This window comes from Coturnix japonica, chromosome 5 (assembly GCF_001577835.2).
Source record: "Coturnix japonica isolate 7356 chromosome 5, Coturnix japonica 2.1, whole genome shotgun sequence".
Taxonomy (NCBI): Eukaryota; Metazoa; Chordata; class Aves; order Galliformes; family Phasianidae; genus Coturnix; species Coturnix japonica.
In genome coordinates, this window is record NC_029520.1 from 15,296,864 (window position 1) to 15,317,721 (window position 20,858).

Below are 20,858 nucleotides of genomic sequence, written 5' to 3' on the forward strand. Positions count from 1 at the left end.
AGCATCATGTTTTAAGATGCTCAAATGCTTGACCTAAAACAGTTCATGAAATGATCGTCATTTACACACATTACTAGATTATAAAATGAAATAATGAAAATATCTCATTCTACTAATGAATTCGTTGTGCTCTCTAAGGTAGGAAGAAGGATGTCTGATATTTCTGGAAGCATGAACTGAACACTTTCTCTTCCCTTCTCTTTACTGATAATGCAGTACTAAACTTGAATATTTTATTGTATTTTTGTAAAGCTTTCATGTCCTTCCACTTTCAGCTGCAGAACAATTAAATAGATCATTTAGACTCACTTCAAGAGATTAACTTTTTTCCTATTAAGAAATACCTTAACTTGAGTTACCGGGCTGGTCCCTCTTTTCTCATTTTTCATCCCAGTGGGTGAGAGTGCCCCTGCTGTATTTGGTGGCTGTGGAGTAGATGGCATTTTGGCTCCAGGAGAAACTTGCATGCTTGCCAGCTGAGCTGCATACAGTTGCTGGAAGACAAGAAAATATACAATATATTCCTTCAAAATTCCTAAAAGAAAAGCTGTAAATGTATGCAATTTTTATTGCCCTGCTGTTTCTTCTCTTGAAAGAATGAGAGATTTTTTTCAGTACTTTCTTACTTTTAGATTTTCCCTTCTCATTATAGTTTAAAAAACAACAACAACAAAAAAAAAAAACCTAGCAAACTCCCACACACTGATACCTTCTTAAATTTGACTGTTATTTGATTTCTTTTCCTCTTTTAGTAAATACCGTCTCCCTTAGTGATGGTAAAGAGCAAAGTGTTATACTGTATCCAAATATGAAAAAAAAAAAAAAAAAAAAAAAAAGGCAATCTTATAAGACTGGTTATGATAAAGTAGGATCAAAAAGTAGGATCAGCCCCTGTCAGAAACAGTCAATGTTCCAGCCCTTCCACAGAACATCAACTACAGAACCTCTGCTGGGAGCTGATATGGGAAACCTTTGTGACCAAAAGGCAATGCTGCATCTTCTCCAGATGTCAATGAAAGCTAAAGAAGGCAACAGGGTGTGTATCAGTGTACAATGATTGTTCTATAAAATCTAATGGGAATACAGACCTGAACATATTCTGCAAACAGTGATAAACAGACAGAAACACCCTCATGGGATATGCATCCAACTTTTCAAAAAGTTTCACTGGAACATAATAAAAGACCTGTGCATCAAAATTAACTATTCCACCAAACTAAATCGTTTGCTGATCAAAATCAATAGGTCATTTTTTTATTTTTTTTTCCCAGTGACCAAACTTAAACCCTCACCTTGAATTAGCATCAGCAATAATTTTTCTAACGTAAGCAGGGAAGATCCTAATCCCTCTTCCACACATATATCTATATAAACTTTGCCTTATTAGTGAGAAAAAAAGCCAGGTGGTTTGTATGTAATTTCTAACATCACTATCATTCAAATGGACAAATAAAAAAAATTACAGTAATCAAAAGCAGACCTTTCAGCACATGTAATTAAATGAAAGCTTAATAAAGAATAATTTGCAAGAGCCAGATGTGCTTATGTCATAATTGTTGCTTTCTTTGGAACCATTTTTCTAATGTAACAAGCCTCCACAGAAATAAAGTTACACAATACTGTAAGCTCAGTGACTCAGTGGCGAGACAACCATGTGAAGGAGGGGCACAGTCACAGCTCTGGGTGACAAATGGAAGCTGTTGTTTGTTTGTTTGTTTCCTGCCAGCCCTTTTCAACATCACGTGCAGGCTACAAAAGGATCACAGATAAACATTTTGAAACCAACATTTTAGATATTTTGGATAAAAAATCCCCATGCCATAAAACTAATTCCCCAGTTCTAAAGAATGCAAATGCATTAAGTATAGTAGATGCTTTTGTCCCCGCCCCTTTTGCTGGGCATGTACCACTTTGGCAGTGGCCTATAAATTAGTGGCATAAACTGCAGGTAAAACCCTGTCTGCTGACCTGGATGCATTGCTTGCACGAGCCTGCCAGCTGCTCTCACCCTCACCCTCCACCGCAGGAATGGGGAGAAAAGTTGATTTTCACAGGCAAAGACAGGAAGGTCATTAACCAGTAACCCACTATAGCAAAACAGACTCAACTTAGGAAAAAATTATTTAATTAAATGTCTTTGACAACGGAGTCAGGTGATGAGAAACACAGAGAAAAACTACAGCTCATTTCCAGCATGTCCCTCCTTAGCTCCTCTTCATGGCCTGTTCCCACCTCCAGTGCCCCCCCCTTCCCTTTCCACTCCTGCCCTGGGTGCATCCACAGCTGGTTCTCACAGAGTTATTCCTCACTCACTGCCATGCAGGATTTTTCCCTCCCTGAAACACGTTTTCCATGTGGCACTGTGCTGAGGGGCTATATAACATTACTGAGTTACTCCAAAGTCAAAGGATTGAATTTAGCCTGGCATTTCCAGAAATTCGTTTTACACAATAAAAGCAAATGTAACAATAAGTAACTTTACTTATCCTTCCGGTTTGCTTCGACTTTAAAGTACAACTATCCCATAGATGAGTGTAAACCTTGCAAGAATTCACACCAGTGTTAGCAAAAAAGCATGTGGACTTAACTTATTAACTTCTGTTAATACCAATTTGTATGGGGGGGGGGGGGTAGCCAACCTGGAAAACCTGTGTTGCAGGGCTAAAATGGATATTTTTGCAAATACAAGTGTTGTGACATGAAATCTATGACCTCACATTGAGATGGGGAGGTTGTGAAGCTTGTATTTGCAAAATTAAGGAGAAAACAAAACAAAAACACCCCCACCCCCCTACGCCCCCCCCAAAAAAACAAAAACAAAACCACAAAAAACAAAAACAAAAAAAAACAACAGTGAATGAATGCTGATTGTTGGCTTTTAATGCTGAAAAGGAAAATCTTCAATGGAAAATTTTCCATTGAAATTCAAGCCCACCAGCTATTGAGTAGTGTCTAAAAAAATTAACCTACCTCAAACACTGAAGCATATATTCTTTCCACTATATCTCTAGCACATAAAGAGAACAGTTTTATATAACCCTCATGCCAACCACTGACTCAGAAGGCTCTTGATTACTAATTAGATATTCAAAACCATCAAGTATTCATGATTGTTTTAAGAAGCCTTAAAATACATATAGATTGATTGATTATTTTTTTTTAAAGGTCACTAAGTTAGATTCTTACAATCCAGTTCTCAGCATTCAAATATAAGTAGGGATGATTTTGCGTTACTGAGTGCTGCTGCATAGATAATTTTGTAAATCATCTTGCTTAAGGGACGTGAGCAAGGATGTAATTTTACACCTTACAGAACCATATTTTTTTGTTATATCATGATCTGACACAGATGAGTAAAACTTTGAAATGCTGCACGTCTCTCTTTAGGCAATGGCAAGTGAAATGTCACGCTTGGGCAATTAAAAGCTTATTGACTTAAGCTCTTGTTACCAAAATTCTATTCCAATCCTAACCAACTAAAAATGTGAGGACAATTTATGAAAAGTGGAGGACACTGTGAGTTGGAATGATGTCCATCTACCAAAAGAAAAAGAACAGTTGAGTGTAACTCAGCATGCAAAAAGCACACCACAATTACATACTGATTTTTTTTGTACCCTGCTAACAGCAAAATTCACGTCAATCCCTTTTCATAGCATATTGCTACAATTCAAGAAGAATAAGTAAGGAATAGAATAATAGGAAGAAGGGTGGGGTAGAGAAAGAGGGGGAACATTCCCTGCTTTAGAAATTGCTTGTGGCATTTGATGAATTATTTCCACTACACAATTTCTATTAAACAAATCATCCATGATCTAAAATTTGTCAGACAAAACTATGAGCTAATAATAGAACATCTTGACTTATCAAAATGTTAAAACTTCTCTTATCATCTAAGTTTCACAACACCTTTGTGAGATACTTTCACGATGCACATGAATAATTGCCTTTACCGTCAATGTTCACTCATGTCTTGCCAGAAGACAAAAGCCTTAGGCCTAAACATCCCTCTCCCAGGTTTCTGCAACACTTTTTCAATAGTTCATCAACCAGCTTTTTCAAGTAGCTTTCAATAATCAAAATTCTTTCAGTATCTCAGGTCCCTTTCCTGTACAACTTTTTGATTCCACATAGGCCAGTAATGTTTCTCCCACACCTGCTCTGCTGAATGACAACAAAAACAAAGCAAATGAGCTTCCTCTGCACTAAATGTCATTTTTTAAACAGAAACACTGGTACTTACCTCATGGGCTGTAGCATCTGTGTCTAAACGGATGAATAAAGGTGAAGAATTTTTGAGAATTGAATGTTACAGATGTAACACATGGTGAGGAAAATAGAATGGGCCTTAAATCAACACAGTTAAAGGAGATTTACACTGACAACAACTTGTTAACTTTGTGACAGGCTGTTTTACCACCTAACACAGAATTATGATAATCATAATCTTCTTACCAGTGGCATGTCAATGGCAGGCCTTGTGGAAAAATAAGATATTTCAATAAAGAGAACGTGATTAACTGCACATAAGAGAGAAGCACTTTCCTCAGGTAGGTAAGCCCAGGAAAGAAATGAGCACAGCAGTTGCACTTATATGCACAAGAGTGAAAAGGCAAGGACTAAACATTTCAAATGAATGCACTGATGAGGGAAAATTCGGTCACAGCAGTGGAGTGTTAATTCATATGTCATTCTTTGCAGCACAAATCTGAAGAAACTATAAAAAATATGAGAAGTACAGAGATAAGGAAGAATGAGAAAGAAATAACCAGAGTAATGGAGAGTCAAAGAGCAGGTGATGAGGGCTTACCTAGAAGAATGAATCGCAATGGATGTACTTGAAAATGTCCTAAAGAGAAACAATGCAGTGGAAGGTAGCTTGATCCAAGGAGGAAGAAGGGATTGGTTCTAGAAATCTTAAAATTTTATATTACAAAAAGATTTATGACCAAATGAAAAGAGTCCTTTTCCTGTACTTGTACAAGATTTCTCCAAAGGTGCTAGACTTTTCTTTTTCTACTCAGAAAATGATGCTAAATATTACGGACATCGAGTAAGTCTAAAGTCTTCTATACTAAAAATGTAAATCCTGTGCTAAATCTCAACAAATACATTTGCTACAGTAAGTGACACTGAACAATAAAACTACTGAGAATCAAGTGCGATTTCTTATTTGTCAGCATTTTAAATGAATTGTGCAAAGCTGAAATATCTTATTTATAGAGATGAAAGTTCAGCTATTTAGACAATGAGTAATTTGGTTTCCAAAGATGAAAAACTCTAAGGAGTGACTGCAAATGCTGTCGAAATCCTGCACTACAAGAGGTAATGCAGTTATTTTTTTCCATAGTATATTTAGTACATAAGAGTTGCAAAGCTGTAATTCTAGAATTTTCCTTCCAACATGCAATAATAATGCTTAGAACCATACAATAATCAAGGGCTTTACAAGTTCACTAGAATCAGCAACATCTTTACTATTTTGAACACTCACTTCTGAAAAGAATATATCCAAAACAAAAAAGCCCACCTCTGTTGGGACTGTTTCTTCTTCTTTATTTATTTATTTATTTTATTTTCAATTATTGTTGTAGAAGTGCTTAAAATAATCTTGATTTCTAACAGGCAAAAGGAAACAGAGTCTCTGAACAGTTTTCTTCTATTTGAAGAATGGGCTGGCACTTAAACCAATGTTTTGGATATCACAGGTAATAACTACAGAAATAAATGTTCTCTGCTGATCTGAGCCCAGTGTCACTTGTACACCCACCAGCAGTTTAGGCCAACAATATTTTCAAAATGCAGCGCAAAAGCATAATTATATTAATTTAAAAAAAAAAATAATCACACACATCTTAATGTAAGTGCAAGAATTGTTTCTAAAGTAATGCTAATTATAAGTGTTTCTTTCTATTTTTAAAATAAATGGCTATAAAAATAATAAATTAGATGTTTTCTACATCAGATTTTTTCAGAAACTAACATGGCAGTTGAAGACTCTGTGTTAGGGTAACAAAACAAAAAAAAAAAAAAGAGGGTTATTGGATTCTGCATATAAAAATATTGCAGTCTGAATGAAGATGCCTTTTGATGCAGCTCCATGAAGTGAGAGGTAGGTTAACAGAAAATGGCACCCAGAAACACGAGACAGCCAAAGTAACTCATCAGCAACTTAACCATGTGACAAACCCAGAGGCAACTTGGAGCCAGCTACAGCCTGTAGAGTCTGCCAAGAAGCCAGATGCCATCACCAGAAAAACACCTTCCAGAGCTCAGCATCTGTGTTCTGGGGAGTGCTCCCCATACAAAAGGAGGAGGAGGAGGAAGAGGAGAAGGAAGGAAGGGTGTATATACTAAAAAAATCCACATGTACATAGATATGAAAGCTACTGTTATTTGTAAAAAAAACAAAAACACAACCAAAAAAACCCTATGTTTTTGCTGAAAACAAGATCCCTTCAAGTTATCAGATTAAGCATTTATGCTAAAAGTGCACGTTTTCTTTGGTTTTGCAATGTATTTGTGTAGATGCTACCTGCTAAAAGAGTGAATTTTATAAATTATTATATATATAATATTTATAATGTTAAAAAATAAAAACAAAGTGAGTTTTAGAGACATGCAAGTACAGTGCAAAAGAGGGAAAATCTCTCTTCTCATGTCTGCATGTGCCACAACAGTACAGTAGATTGCTGTTTAAGAACCAACAAGAACTTAACTCCTACATCTATGCTAAATGACAGAACTGTTTTTCTTTCTTTGGGTTTGACTGAAATGATGTTGATCAAATACAGGAAGTAGGAATAACATTTAGGAAAAGTATCTTTGATTCAGAAAGAATAAATAACAATACACTGCAAAAAAAATTATTTTTTATCTCTAGAGAACAGGTGGCTTAAATATATATTTGTAATTTCTGTTTAACAGCATCATTTTTTTCTTTCCCTATTTGTACAGGCCTAACATCTCCATAGTGGAAGTAACATTCTGATTTTAAAACACTTAACATTACCCTACAGCAGTGTCTGCTCATTGTTAAGAGTGTGAAAAGCCTCTACTTATAACACTGCACCAAATACCTCTGCAAAAGGCCTTAAGGTGTAATGCAAGCAGGCAGCCAATGAATTATCATAATTAATGTCACACTAACAAAGTCTGTTGCAGTGATTATTTATGTACTTGCTGGCTAATGTGCTCTCAGATTTATTACAGCCTAATATGTATGGGCAAACAAACTAACTTGAATTAATGAAAATACAAATACATTCCACGTTCAGAGGCATAGTTACAAGACTTCAGTTTTCCATATACGTTCTGGTGGGGATTTACTGAAAAAAAATACTAAAATAATAATTCTATCTGTTATTCCTGATCATTCTCTTTCTTTGCTGAACTATTAACACAAGTATTTTCAGTCTCTGTCACTGCTATTCTATGTAATCTCATGGGAAGATTTAATTTGGCCCTAAATTCCACATGATGTCTGTTTCCTTAGGAGACACAAATGCCTGTTTCGCTCTTCTCTAAACTGCAAAGTAACAGATACCTGAATTTCATCACCAAGTGCCTGCTGGTTTCCAACTTCTTTTACTGACCACAGTTTCTTTGTACTGGTTCAGAAAAAGAAAAATCACTCTCATAGCTTCTACTGCCCTGCTGTAGATAATGGCCAATCTATACCAAAGATAAAAGAATTTCTACACTTTTTAGATACTGCAGCTTGTATTGTTGTAGCACTGCAGAGTCGAGATTGCCTTATGCAAAATAACAGCTTTATTTTGTTAAAAGGGCCTAACTTTAAGTGGACCGTGGAATATTTATGGCTCTCAGTAGTCCTTTGAAAGAGTTATCTTATGTTTTTATGCCGATCATGGGTCAGAGGTTCAAATCAGCACTTCTTTCTGTCACTCCTTATATGTTTTACTATAATTTACAGCTCAGCAAGAGGACTCATAAAACAAAAGTGTCTATTTTACTTCAGCAACTAATTCTAGCTAATCAAAGCTTTCCAGCAAAACAACCCAGCATGAAACTCTGCGTGGAAAATATGCAGAGAACAAAGCGTTTTGTCAAATAACACATCTCATGATGTAAACACATATGTCTCTTATAGGAAATTTTATCGCTTCCACATTATCGGCACACAAAAGGAGCATTCTTGTCGCAGACCTGGTGCGACTGTGGAGTCATCGTCATTGGAAACAAGAGCCTGATTAGGTTCCCACACAGATATGAATAGATTTTCTTTTTTTAGTGCAATGCTGCCTTTCTTATTTCTTAAACAGACTAGTAATTGTGGCTGTAAAAACAGTGAATTGTGTTTGGACGACATTTGTTTCTTCATATTTTTTTTAGCTACCCAGCGACACCAAGTATCCCATATGGTTGTCCTCTTCTGGAAAGTCTGAGTTAATCCACAGCTGTGAAGATGAAGACGGACACAGCAGGCTTGAAGTCTGGTGGGTCCCTTGTCTGTTAATAAAGTCCACAGTCTGCTGGACAGATGTTAAGAGGATCTGTTAAATAAGTCAGTGACAAAGATCCAGACTTCTGCTGGGGAAAACAATTAGCGAGACAGTATCTATTCCTCACAGATCTTCAGTTTTTGCTTCATCTTTTACAGAGGCAAAATGCCATTATTTGATAGGGAACAGTCCCACAGTATGTATAAAAGTCCTACTCAAAATATGAACGAACTAGGAGACCCATTGGCACGTATGATAGAAGTGATAGACTTTTTTGTCCTTGACTAATTCCTGAGTGCGACAGCTCCTGTATTATTATTGGTGCATGACTGAACTACAAGTTTGGTTTTATTTGTCATAGTATGCACTCATACTGAAAGAGCCTGAATAAGTGCTGTCAACTATAACATATCCATTTCAATTTTCAGTGTAATGGCAAACGTAAACTGAAGATGAAATTACCATTTGATTAATCTTTCTTTAAATGTTATTAACATTTCTTATATTTAAATAAAGGATTTACAAAGAACACATTTTGGTCCCAAAGATAATGCTGATATCTTGAGAAAAGGGAAGAAGTAAGAAAATGAAATGAGAAGAAATGTGCTGCAAGATTCATGTCTAGAGACCTACTCTCTTTTCCCTGCCCACACATCATCATGGCCGGACAGCATAGGTATCCAATACCAAAGTATCTCTCAGTTATAGTCATGTAAATTTGGAGAACACTGTACAGCTAAAATACTTGTACCAGCGCAATAAAGATCTAATCTGCCTTCAGGCACATGTGCATTAAGATGCTCTTAGAACCATTTAGGTTTCATTTTGAAACTCCGTTTCTCACTCCCTTGACCTCATCTTTTTTTGACATAACAAAGTAGAAACGTCCATCAAAACAGCTCGCTCTGCTTTGCTGCCTAAATGCAGGAAAATCTCGCTTATGCATTATTCCTGAGATCATGATCCTTAGAAATCAAATGGCGTTGATTACAATGAATTATGACAATTAAATACAATCTGTCGGCAACTGCCTGTTCAGAACCTGTTCACTGTAAAGCTGTGGGTAAAGCCAAGACAGGATGCTTAGAGCTGAAACAAATTATCAATCATTGCAAGTTGCTAAGACTATCTGATTTGGCACCTGGTCATTGCCTCTGTAATACCATATTTTTTTCCCCTTAGAAAGTAAAGCAGTTAGTTTGTTTACAAGTTCTATAGCATATTCACAAGTTTTCAAGGCAATGTCAGAGCATCGCCCTAAGAGTCCACTGGGAATTTTTAATGAGACAGTATCAAAATTACAAAAAAAATGTATGAATTCAAAGATCTATTCTAATATTTATACAATTAAACTTCAGTCAGTACACTAGGCATCTCACATCAACATAGAATATAGACAACATTGGCTCCACTGGAATAAAATAACTACTCATCTCACAAGTGTCCAAGCCTGTGATATTTAAATTAGACTTTTAATTCTTTTCTCAACATGACAGTCAAAAATCTAACCCTGTAGGTACTGGTCCTATGGCCCTCAGAGAGAAAACTACATTTCTGCCGTGTCAGAAAAGAAAAAAGGCAGGCCAAGAGCTCACTGGGGAAAAAATGTAACAGCTACTAAATATATATATATTTAAATATATATAATATATATATTAAAGCCTTCTGTAGTGAATAGGGAGCTCCTGCATTCTGAGGAGCAGTTCCCTTGTGAAGCCACTGACTGGAGAGAGAGACAAAAAACCCTCACTGACTTGGCGGTTGTGTCTCACCTCATTTCACTTTTTTTTTCTTCCTTTCCAAACAGACTGAGTGTTGGTCTGCTGAGAATATGATGCTAAGCCACTTTTCCTGTAGAGTTTTTAAACTGGGCCTCTGAGAAAGGGTTTGTTACAATTCAATGACTGAAGTAATACCTTTGTCCATCTGAGCATTAAATGGCCCATTGAAATACAGCTTAGTTAGAAAGAATGTCACTAAATGGTGCTTTCTAATTTTTTTTTCTTTTTATTATTATTATTTCTCTCCCAACAGATTACAGCCTGGATCTGAAAATGCAGTTCAATCACTTTTGGTTGCCCCTCAGGTCAGGCCTTCAGCCAGTGTTAATTAAATGTAACCCCTTTAGAATACCGGAGGTTAAATGAGAGCAACAAACTGCTCTTCTTTAGAATATTGCCTGATGTTCTTCAAAAAGCTGTAATCTTTTTGGGAGGACCCACATTTAAGTACGAAATAGTCTCAGCAATGAAAATTTATTGGGGTAGGGAGAATCCTTGCAAAATGCTGTTTTGTCTGTCAGTCTGTAATCACAAAACATTAAACACATATTTCCATGCAATATACCATATATATTGTGTTTAAATAGCGCACATCATAAAGGAAAGTGCTGCAGCAGACAATTTAAGCTGTAGCAGCACAATTTTCAACTTGATAAAGTGAAACTATAAAGAATCAATGCATAAGTCAGACAGCTTCCACATCTAATATTCTTCCTTGCAGCTATTAGAAGTTCACAGTTTTGTCTCCACTAGGCATGAGCATTCGTATACCTTCAGTTTCATGTATTCAGTCACATTTTGTCTGTTACATACAGTTTGGCCAGACCATGAAATTGGAAAACAGCTGAAATTGTCTTTTCTCAACCTAATGATTTTAAATGAGAAAGGGAGATTTTTCTGTAAGCAATTTATTTCCTGCATTGTTAAAAGTTTCCTAAAGTATTTGCAACACTTCTACTATTAAATTGTTTGAAAGAATGCTTTTTTAAAATACTGCAATTAGACTTGTCTTTCTGAACATGACTTACTGTAAATAATCCTCCTTGACTATCTCTTTGTCCCAAGATTCCTTAGAAGAACGCAACCAAGCGATAATTCAGCATTATTGCTGCTTCAGTGCACTAATCGCTTAAAGAGCAGCAAGGACCCTATGTTCACTGCCACAAGGCTCCTACTGCCTCCTGGCCTAAGGCAGACTTCCCAACCCAGCAGCATCCAGATGTCAAGAGGAATATCCAGGTCCTGATGCAGCATGCTGCTCCATTCCAGTATGGCCTAAACATCTGTTTCATCTGCTGGCGTACAACCTGCTGAATACACTGAGACTGCCACACAAAGTAGGGAATTGAATTAGGGTGGAAGTGAAATACTGCAGTTGCACTGCTCAGTGTTCATATCACTAAAAAACTGCACACACAGAAAATTAGTATAAAACATTTGGAACCCCAAAACTGGAGTTTGATCATTTCTTATGACCTCTCTGAGAGAGAAAAGTTGAGGCAAGTAGCAGGAATAAGAAGGCGATGATTAAAAAAATCCTTTCTACGCAATAGATGTACTCATCACTTTCTCCTAACAGAGGAAAAGGCCATAGCACCTTTGTTTGCTCATCTTACTAATTTTCCCCTGGTTTAATTGTTTATATTTAAAAAAAAAAAAAAGACAATGAAGAAAAAGCATAGAAGTATGTTACACACAAATTGCGTTGCTTGCCACAGTTATAACAGCCACCTTTCACAGAACGTACTATTAAATGAGGTGAGCTTCGCCTTTTACATAATTCCCTAAACACAGTAACTCAAGAGTTCTAAAACTCCTTTTTTTTTTTTTTTTGACTAAAAAAAGCAGGAATAAGTAAGCACAGACATTTTATCTGGGTGCATGACAAAACCAGAAAGTATTTCAGTTGATCCAGGCTAAGTTCTGATAATAAAGGAATGCTAACTGCTCTCATCTCTCCCACTTAGAATATCTATTTTCTTGCATTCTTGCTAGCAACAATAATGGAATAGTTGCATACTACCATGCAAATTCTTTGAGTCTTTTATGAAAGCAAGATCAAAGCCAAAACAGAGTACATTTTTAGCTGTCTTTTTCTCTCAAGAGGATGACCTAATGAGAGGTAGCTTAACCACGAGTCTTCCTCTGCCATTGCAGAGCAGAAGCATGCTCACACTGCAGCCTCCTGGCTTTGTCTTTTCTCTCCCAGCCTGAGAGCACATCTCCTCTTGGTATGCCAAGAAGCAGGAGCACAGGCTGTGGGAGAGACCAGAGCTTGTGTGTTCCACCTCTGTGTGGGGTGAGCCCCTGTGCCCAGAAGTGAGGAACTGTGCCCTGAGTGCTCCCACTGAACCATGCCCTCTCTCTGTGAATCTAAGTGTCTGAACAAGGTATAGCTGAGTAAATATTATAAAGAGCCTCTCTTAAAAGTAGAGAAAAAAGGTGTGAACATCAGTAAATGTCTGCTATTGTGGAATAATACGTAAAATATCAAGGAAAACAAACAAACAAACAAAAAAAAAACAACAGAATTTAACAGTATACAAAAACTTATAAAAAGTCTACCACCATTTCCTCAGCACAAAGGACAGCACAAATATCAACAAAATCTTCTAAAGCACGAGGATGTGAATTCCTTCACTTAAAGCTGTCAGATTACCAATACACTACTTTTTGATCACAGATCTCCTGTGGCTTACTACAGACAGGAAATAACACAATTAGCTTATCTGTGTGATACTGCCAGATTATACTGTTGTAGCACACATCCTAGAAATTGGCAAAAAATTCTTAACTATGATTCCACAAAATAACCTCAACATACCTTGCTTAAAACCATCCTGTACTTGACATAGAATTAAATACAGAAATAAAATATAAATACTTTAAACTCAAATACTTTTAATACAAAGCCAGGCACAACAAAGGGCAACTGTATTTGCTTGGGAAAAGGAATGAAATGTGGAGTAAAAAGAAATAAAGAGTAAAAAAAGGAGAAAAAAAAAAAAAAAAAAAAAAAAAAAAAAAAAAAAAAAAAAAGAATGAAACCTTATTTCAAATATCCAGTATTCCAGAAATCATATGTTTTGTACATTGAAAAGGAACTGGTAGTAAATGGATGAGCTTTGTGAGAGAAGTCAGGATTTTCATCCTGGCTCATGTCAGCAGATTATAAGCAATTATGAGAACTGCTTGTTGAGCTGTATGAAATGAGTTTCCTCATGTCCATGTCACTGGTACAATTGCCAGCAGTCTAGAGAGCCCTGGTAGAATGGGTCTGAAAAGGTAATTATTCGCATAATCCAACAGGGCTTAAATCAGTTCAGGACAGAAGATGGCTGTGCAATTGCTGGGCCTTCTTGATTTGTCAACATGGTTATGAAGAAATAATCAGAGGCTTAAATAAAAGAAAAGAAATCAGAGCATGGGAATAATAAGTAGCAATAAAACTTCTTAAGATCTGGCATAGATTGGTACATGCATTCACTGTCTGACCAGTCAGACAGAGAAATCATCATATACGGCTATGGCAGTATTTCCCTGTATGGTACTGTACAGATACAGAATAAGAAAACTGAATGCTCACCCACTACTGCTAATCATACCAAGAGGCAAAAGCACTGCAATTAGATTTCTGCAGGCTGCCATGACAGAATAATGAGACATCATCCCACTAATAAATGGGTGCAAGGCAAGAAAAAGGAAGAGTCTCTCTTTACCTCGCACTATCTCTCATAATGCCTGGGTCCAAAACCCCATCTTGTGAGAAGATGCCAAGGCAACTCCACAATTAATTTTCAAAAGCGCTGTTGGGGTTTAAAGCTGAAGTGGTTTTATATTTTTGCAAGAGATTCACAGAGTTCATATGTAGCTAGGAACCATTCTCCTATTTTTGCAAGCAAAAATGGACAGGAGACAGGGATATAATAAATATATACTGGCTCTACTGATCAGGAGAACCTTTATCAGTCAGCTGGGGCACATCTGGGAAAAAAGTCACTCAGGTGCATCTCTAGCATCCCATTCAATTAACATACCATTAAAAATGGCTTTTCCCTGTTCAGCCTGCTGTGATACCCGGTAAGTCAACATATTTAAATGTATATTTAAATGCAGAAAACAGTGAAACATTTTCTTTGTGAAGCAGAAAACAAGCCCCATTTAGAAATATTTTAAAGCATTAAAAATGACTGTGCTTTACAGGCTGCTTAGCAGATCACTCACACTGAAATTTACTGTATATTTAGAACTTCCTTCAAGGAAAATTAAATAATTTCCTTAAAGGAAGTGCACACAAAATTATGCAAAACGTATTCAAATAGGCTTATAAAAATTAAATATAAAAAAAAGTCACATTTACAACTCAAAACCAGGTAACTGGGAATTTATTCTTACAAATCCATTGTACACTTATGTGTTTTATATCAGTAAATGTATATTTCAAATAAGCCTGTCACACATTCCGATGTGTGCTGGGTATGATGGTATTTCAACAGCAGTGCTGGGACCAGATTAAAATGGTTATGAGACCTGATCTTAGCCCTCCCCTAGGTGTTGAGGACTGCAGTAGAATAGATGACCGGTACAGGATTATGGTAAATAATTCTCAGATGCGCTATTTAATTAAGCTATAAACTAGTTAAAACTGTTGACTTGATCTCTTCCTAGTGTGTGGAAAAAAAAAAGGTGCAGTTCCATCAAAGGACTTGACCTCTTTTCATCATTCACTTCACTTTGTAAAATACCAGTGGATGTGACAACATACACTCAGTATTCCTGAATGGGGAATGCTTCTTCACTTCTATTCATGCCTACCTGTTCTTTGTAATTCAAGCACAACTCCATAGTTTATAGTATTGACTTCAACAAATTTTGTGAATGATTTCTTTGCTTCTAGAATAATTTCTTAATAATGACATTTAAACATTCTTCTCCCTCCAATGCCTTTCTTTGAGGACTGATACACAAACCTTCTATTGTGCCCCATAGTCATATGTGACCTTCATGTTGATCCTTAAGAAGAGAGATGATTCTAACACTTTCTTTGATTTGGGACATATTCTACGTTCTTACTCATAAAGATTCTGAAAACATCACAGACCAAATGCACTACTACTCTATTCCATAATAGCAACAACTACACTACATTTAGCAAGTTCTAACTCATTTTCTGTGTTCCTCTCATTCTGACCTGGGTCAGTGGAGGGTGATCCACTCTATAATCAAAGACCCTCCACAGTAAGGCATGTGACGACATCTGCCCAGTCCACAAATCTTTAAAATTCTTTCATTTCCTGTGAGCACACACACTGCACGTGTCTGCGTGTCTATACCTCATCTAACTATTCTTAGTCTTACAAATTTCACTGCAGATGAAAGGTGGTTTGTTTTCTCTTTCTATAACAACCAGAGAGGAAGGAATGGTGATATAGAGGAGTACTCTCATTTGAGTACAGAGCTGACAATGTAAAAGCATCTTTGTTATAAATCTGATTGCTGCTAATTTCTATATGTCTGAATATGCTAACACCTTCAAAGAAAGAATCCTTCATGTTTGTAATTTGTATCCAAATTAAGCAGCTTGCTCTATAGGTATCAGAACTATAAATTCTCGAAACATATCCACTTGCAGCTAATTCCTGTAAGGCATACACCATATACATTTCTAGAAAGTTAGAAGGAATCCAACTGCTAGCTCAGAGTATGCCTCACAGTCAGCCTGGTCCCCAAAGGGATGCCACAGTTTTAAAAGAGCTTTAAAAAACGTGCTCATCCCCTGACAGTGTGCTGGTGCTCTATCAGTAAATGCAGCAGTAACTTATTTGCTTCTTACTGGCTTCCAAGTGGCACCCCAGGGAGCACGCTTTGCAAAGCACAACTACATTAAGATAGAGCCTGGGCATTCAGTGAGGGGCTGCCAGTGGTTAAGGAAGCAAGAATGTCTTGTTGATGCTCTGGGCTCAACCTCCTCCAGTCACTTGGGGTTGAGCTTCTTCTGCCTTCATACAGACTGGGGAGACTGCAAACCTCCTGCAATCCAGGCTATAAAGATGACATCCTTCTAAACATACAAGTTTCCTGATAAGAGAGTTTACTTCTATGCCATTTGTGATCCCAGTGGTAAATTCTCTCTTCAACAGAGCGTGAGGGCCTGGAAGTCAGCTGTCCTATTTGGTAAGATCTAGAGGTACAAAAGATGTGAGCCTATCTGATCCTTAGCTGCCAGACTGAAAAGTCTTCATGCATTGGAGAAGAGAACGGGTGCAGGACTTTGGATGGAGGAGAGCTTTGCCATCTGAAGGGAACAAAGAGGGCCTTGCCAGGCTGGGTGGCAGTGTGGCAGCCAGTGTTCTTCCTGCAACAGGGGAAGCACAAAACCCAAGACTTAGGCTTGCCACATCCAAGGGAAGTACTAGAACAGTTACAGACTGTGGAAATAGCTTCTTCTTAAACACTGCTGTAAATTTTTTATTACATAATGCAACACTATTCCATTAAGCAAGAATAAAAGTAACAAAGATTTGCAGTTTAAAGAAGTTACGGAAGATACAGGGCATTAAATAGGTGAGAAAAGGGTCTTGCAGCATTAATGCTGCTGGCTGTAGGCGGCTGATGACTTTAGTTAATGGCTTTGTTTGCCTGTTTTTACAAAACCGAAGAAAGGAGGGAGATTCCCTCTTGTTTTACCAGGAAGGCCATTACTGGAGGAGCCAGAAAAATCCTCCTGGCAACAATTTCATCAGAACTGATACCTTACTGCAAGGGTCTCGATTTTGATGGGCTGTTCTTTCCTTATGAAAATGAATCTGTAAGATAATTCAGGGCTGAAGATGAGGAGGAGGAAAAGAGGGAGAATTAAGAGATCCTGCAAATAATTGAGGTTATATGATAAAATACTGACTCAATGACATCATTTTCATTGATACTGTCACTGATATAATTCAACTTGATAACACAGATATTACACTTAGACATAAACATTCAAGCAGAGAAAGGCATAAGTATAACTATTTCATTGATTTTAATTAAATTTTCTTAAGTATTGCAAGCTTGGCGTATTTTTAATTTTAGTTTCATTAAAGGGCTTGCTTGTTCTCTCAGAGCCCTAATAAAAACCTTCTTTCAACTCCTTTCTTTCCCATGCTACAGCCTACATTTCTACATAAGAAAAGGACCAAAATATTTAATTTACTACTTCCATACACTGAAATTTGCGCACACCATTCCCTTAATTTAGGCCACTATTCACTGTATCATAATAAGGAAAATTCTGCTAAATTATGCCCACCTAGAGCTCAGTAGTCTTTGAATGCTAGATAAAATCATTCTGTAAGGCTAATGAAGACAGAAACTCTGTCTGTAACAATATTAAGTTTGTTTTCTCTAGTGATTCGAAGAAGTGAGCAATCTGTCAGTAATACATTGAGGGAAATTACTTGTCTTGTAGGAATTCCCGCTGACAGTCACTCACTTGCAGTGCTGACCCAAACGTCTACCTGCTGACAAACAAATTACAGTGTCTAACTTTGAGAAGGAAACTGGCTGTTTTTAATTTTGATTGGTCTCACCAAATCTCTTTCACAATTATCCAATCCCCATTCTTCACTGTGGTTAAAAAAAAAAAAAAAAAAAGGAAAATCTTATCGTTTTTGCACTTGAAAAAATTATTATTGCCTTCTATATCCGAGAGTGTTATGTCAGACAAAACTGTTAAACTGTGTCTAACCAACATTAAGACTGGCAGCCCTGCCAGTGACTGACTGGGTGAGTGAACACATTACTGAGACAGCATTGTAGAAATTAATTTTCTTCAATAAAGTGATTTTTAAGGCTCATATATTTCACAATCTAAACATATGTCACTGTTTCATAAACAAAATAAATGGATTAAAATAATACATTACCAGTATGCTGACACATGGAAATATTTTAATTAGAAATACTTAAGCTGTGTGATATTTAACTGCTATATTTGTTGAAGAGGAGCATGCATCATTTAATAAGACATAAGGCAGGTACATCACTTTGCATGATGTGGTACCAGAGTGGGACCAAATCACCTTGAGTGTAAGCTACCACTATCAGATCACATTAGACCCACTAAAAATTACTCTAAGGTTACGGCACATAGAGGAAACTCCAATAAGAGAAGCAGTCCACTGAAACAGCTTTTTCATTGAAATAATAAGTCACCAAGATTCTAGTTTCTGAGAATAATATTTCTTCATAAAAGGCCACATTTAACATCTTAGCTATTTAAAGGCTGTATTTACATGACTGTCGCGTTACATTGGCCTCTTTCCTGCACATTCTTCTTTACTTACTTTAAGAACCAGCACTAAAATAGCTGAGGAAAGCAAATGTCAACTGTGTCCTGAAATTTATATGTGTGAGAGAATTGGAATAAGTAGGAATGTAATATATTGTTTACTGTACTGAGTGCCCTCTGTTCTCCAAAGGTCAAAAGCATTGTAACCTTAGAGTTACAGTTTCTGATTGTTCCCAGGGTTAAATACATTATCAAAATTAATGGTTCAAACCCCTCAACCTTCAGATATATGAGTATTCATGCCTCCATCTGCCGAACTGTTCAACTAAAAATAGCATTCTTTGGCCTTCACTCTACTCATATTGTGCCCCTGAGGCAGGCTATGCAATGCTTCAGCGGTGTGCTGGATCCACACCCAGCGGTATAACAAAAGGTCATTTACTTTGTTTGCAATTAAAAGAGGGTACGAAAGGGTAGGATGAGAAGGGAGGGGAGAACAGAAATAGACAAATACATGTTTAGTTAAAACTTACATTTTTAAAATCAATTATAAAAACTTCAGGCCTCAAGAACACAGCTGCAACTACAGTTAAGACTCGCCAAGGTTCATTAGGGTTGTAAGTGATAAATTTTAAAGGACAAATTACACAAATAGTTTAGGAAAGAAGTTATGAACTAAAGCTTTTTTGTTTGGCTTTTTTTTTCTAGGGCTTGCATTGTTTATGAATAACTCCAGTTAGTATCATTGTAGTTCTTCCATTTCTATCAACAGTTTATCAGTTGTGGTTGAGAGAGTTGCAACATTTCCTTATTTAGCACATAGACTGCTTTGTAGAAGCATACAGGAATGAAGGCAGATTTTTAAACCACGAAGAGCACACAGTAATCTTCCTTGTTTGAAAGTAAGGATATATAGCTGCTCCATCTGCCACCACTGAGACTTCCCAATAGCAAGATTACAAGATTTTAGCAAGATTATTCCTCATACATGTCTACAATCAGTTAATATCACTGCAATCATTCGAGAACTAAGACAAAATTCGGGGAAATGCAAAAGGAGAAAAATGGAACAGAAGGTTGGTAAAAAAAAGAGAAGAATGAAAATTATTGGTTTAATTGTTTGTTTTTTCTGCTCTTATTTATCAATTTTAAAAACAACCAACTTTTGATGTAATATGCATCAGAACTGGTTCACACACCTCTATGTATTTCTGCTACAGCTATTTCTGTAATGTATCTTTAAACTATTTAGCACAAGGTTGATAGGGTGGAATTCACTCCCAGTTGTTTGAAGCTGGAGGAGTAAACAGAAGCAGTTTTGTTTCTCTGAGACAACAACTGGAGAACTGTTCCCTAATCAGCAAGGTTCTAATAAGGTGTGGTTCTAGAACACATTATTTAAATCTTAGCCAAATTGCTAAGGAAAATCATGAAACAAGGCTGAGTTGTCATGGGAAATGTGAGACAGATTGTATCTTTTTTTCAATGCTGCCATCAGTGTCACCTCCATGAGATCAGTATGAAATGAAAACAAGCTACCTGACATCAACCCAGAGCAGCCAACATTCTACTACTTCTGGAATGGTATAGACATTTAGTAACTACAGCTACAGTCTTCAACTCCAGGAGATACATTATCCGCAGGTGAGACATGGGTGTCCAGAGAAAACACATTTTGATACTAATAGGCTAAATAGAGCTCCAATGAAATAGACAAGACATTAATTATAAATCTCTGTCAGTGGAGAAACATCATCAATGCAATAATTGCTAGAGTTACACAATGTACCTGGGAGTAAATTGTTTTCTCTGCTAGCAGATTCACAGCTTCCATTGAAGCTGTCCTAAGACACAGGAAAACGAGAACACAAAATTGCTGGTATCTCTTACTCAGTGCTTGATCATCCCCAACAGAATAAGTGAAAAAAGAGGAAGCTACAACCTTGAAGCAGATAAAGAATTTCCACTGCAGCTAGATATAGATTTGGGAATGTGATTTTGCGAATAATAGTAATGTTATAGTAAAACTGAATCATTAGGGCTCCTGCAAAGCTTGTTTAATTGTGATAGTTTCTAGTCCACAAGTTCTTCAAACATAGATACTGTACACACACTCACATGTAGTAACAAAACTAAACCTGCACATTAATTAGCTATTTCTCCCGCTGGCTGAAAGGAACATAAACTAGTTTTGTGATCAGTATTTTAAGCACTTGGGAAATACTCAGATACCATGGTCACATATTTATGTAAATAAATAAGTGGGTGGGGTGCACGGAAGCAAAACAGAGAAAGAAGGGGGAAGGGAAGCAAAGATGAAAAAATAAGGAGCTGAAATGCTAC

At 36.8% G+C, this 20,858-nt stretch overlaps 1 protein-coding gene across 1 annotated transcript in view; it reads right to left on the reverse strand.

The window, feature by feature from the left end:
- SOX6 (SRY-box transcription factor 6) overlaps nt 1-20,858 on the reverse strand; it is a 399,666-nt gene that overhangs the window by 62,839 nt on the left and 315,969 nt on the right. The window contains exon 14 of the mRNA XM_032444750.1: nt 345-494. Within this exon, the coding sequence (XP_032300641.1) occupies nt 345-494 (150 nt within the window). The remainder of the gene's footprint in view (nt 1-344; nt 495-20,858) is intronic.